This window comes from Hordeum vulgare, chromosome 4H (assembly GCF_904849725.1).
Source record: "Hordeum vulgare subsp. vulgare chromosome 4H, MorexV3_pseudomolecules_assembly, whole genome shotgun sequence".
Taxonomy (NCBI): Eukaryota; Viridiplantae; Streptophyta; class Magnoliopsida; order Poales; family Poaceae; genus Hordeum; species Hordeum vulgare.
In genome coordinates, this window is record NC_058521.1 from 246,129,310 (window position 1) to 246,131,633 (window position 2,324).

At 48.4% G+C, this 2,324-nt stretch overlaps 1 protein-coding gene across 1 annotated transcript; it reads left to right on the forward strand.

Moving 5' to 3' along the window:
• Positions 1 to 758: 758 nt before the first annotated feature.
• On the forward strand, positions 759 to 2,064 carry LOC123446353. Its single transcript, XM_045122998.1, has one exon. The coding sequence runs from the start codon at positions 1,093 to 1,095 to the stop codon at positions 1,399 to 1,401; it is 309 nt and encodes a 102-aa protein (XP_044978933.1). The 5' UTR covers positions 759 to 1,092; the 3' UTR covers positions 1,402 to 2,064.
• Positions 2,065 to 2,324: the final 260 nt, after the last annotated feature.

Consider the following 2,324-nt stretch of genomic DNA (forward strand, 5'->3'; position numbering starts at 1 on the left):
TCAACACTTGGTTAGCATCACATGCTGAACATACTGATGTGAGTAAGGAACATCTGGCTAGAGCACAGTGCAAGTATAAACTATTTGCTGACAAGAAACGAGTGGACAAAGTGTTTACTGTGGGGGAAATGGTATACTTGAAGCTTCAACCATATGCCCAGTCCTCAGTAATCAATCGTCCTTGCAGGAAGCTAGCTTTGAAATATTTTGGACCTTTCAAAATATTGGAGAAGATTGGGATGGCTGCTTATTGTTTGGAGTTGCCAAGAGGGAGTCAAGTACATCCTGTGTTTCATGTGTCTCAGTTGAAGGAGCATATACCTGACCACACTCCAGTTTTTTCGTCCCTACCAGCTCCAGTGGATTTATCAGCACCCGGACTTGTGCCTGAAGAAATACTAGACACACGTCTCGTGAAGAAAGGCAACGCATCTCACTTGCAGGTGCTGGTGAAATGGGCTACTCTACTAGCAGAGTCGGCCACCTGGGAGGATCATGGCGTGTTGGTGGCGCGTTTTCCATCTGCACCAGCTTGGGGACAAGCTGGTTCTTCAGGGGGAGGTACTGTCAGTACTACTACTGTCAGTTAGGCAGTTAGCAGGAGGGAGACGGCGATCAGGCTGCGGCGGCTGGCGCGTGATGGCTTATTTGAATCTGGCCTGTACGTGATGTCTCGGCTGGGCCTAGCGTGGATGTAAGGGGTGTGCATTGGGCCTGCTATATGTAAAGCAGAGCATTGTACTGATGAGGACATCGATTTTGAAATGAGAATATTCCCCTACATCCTCTCTCCTCTGTCCTATCTCCTCGCGTGCTGTCTCTACCTCCCGTTTTCTCTCTGCTCCATTCTCCCCGGCTCGATCCTCACCGCCGGCGTAGTCACCACCTAGCACCGTTCCATCCCCCCGGCGATCAGCCCGCAGCGAGGACGTGACACCCTGTCATGTCACCACCGCAAACACCCCACTCCATGCTCCCCTGCATCGCGACAGCAACGGCAACAACGTCCAGAAAAGCACAGGTTCTTTTCTTTACCTGATTATTAGTGGCGTCGGGCGCCAGAGCTCGTAGACGTCGCGGAGCTCATCGGGAATGCCGATGAAGCGCTCCTCCATCAGCTCCTGCCTGATGAGCACGTCGGGGAACAGAGGGGCAAGATCGCGGGTGTTCAGCGGCTCATGCGTCCTTGGGTGCAGCATCGGCGGCGGCTTCACCGACAGGTCGGCGATGAGGTTGTACCATTGCTTCGGGACGCCCACGTTGCCTGGGTACGACCCGACCGTGGCAGCGAAGCTCCTACGTCCATTGGCAGCAACAACATTGTTCTTCAAGCAGATCCAACGGATGCTCACGCATGGGAGGCGGTGTTGTTTCGGCGAGCTCCTTCGTCCTCGAGCATGACGCGGCGATGACGGCTTCCTCCCTCTCGCTCCCTCCTCCATTTGATGTCACTGATGCTGCTGTTGTTCAACATCCTGTGGTTGTAGATGGTACTTGGCAGGTCGGGTCGAATTATAATTGCAGTTCGATTAAAAACTGGCAACGAAATCATGGCGTCGACGGTTAGAATGCATGGTGAAAAGGAAAACAGAAGTCTGAGTGTTGCTAGGTACATCTAGTGTAAGACATTTGCACTTTCTTCAGGAAAGACATTTGCTAACTCCGAACGTGATGTTCTCTTTTCTTCAATAAGACATTTTCTTTGAGAAGGACTAAATCCCGTCAGCCCATTTATATTCTTTTTCAGTAAAAAAGGATGAAGTGCATTTACATAGCTATGGCTAGTATATGCATCCATGTGGAATTGTTTGAGGAAAAGCAAGCAACAGTTTAGCTGGATGAGCAGTTCAAGCTGAACACCCCCTACAGATTCTTTGATTTGTATTTCCAAGTATTCATTTTTTGTATGTTCTACAGTCTCTAAAGTAAATCTGGTGTTGTTTCATCCTCTGATCTATTTTGTTTTTACTGTCCAAGACCTGTGTGTCTGCTGAAAATATATTTTCTTCTCTCGGTTCGGCCTCGGCAGCTCCTGCAGTTAGATTTTGCCGAACATCATTTCTACAGGCCAATGTGTATATTTTCAGCAGGCCAATGTGCTGATAGACCAAATTTGTGTGTTTAAAATAGTAGGGTATGGTTCATGAATTATTTATATGCGGTAATAGAAAGTAGGTCAGTGGCCTAATGTGCTGATGGACCATTTAGTAGGGATGCCCTAACGCTACAAAACATGTGTATTCTTAGGTTAACCTGCTCACAGTTTTTTAGTGATACATGCATCCTCCTTTGTGGTGGTCAAGAAATGAGTAACTTGGCATCAA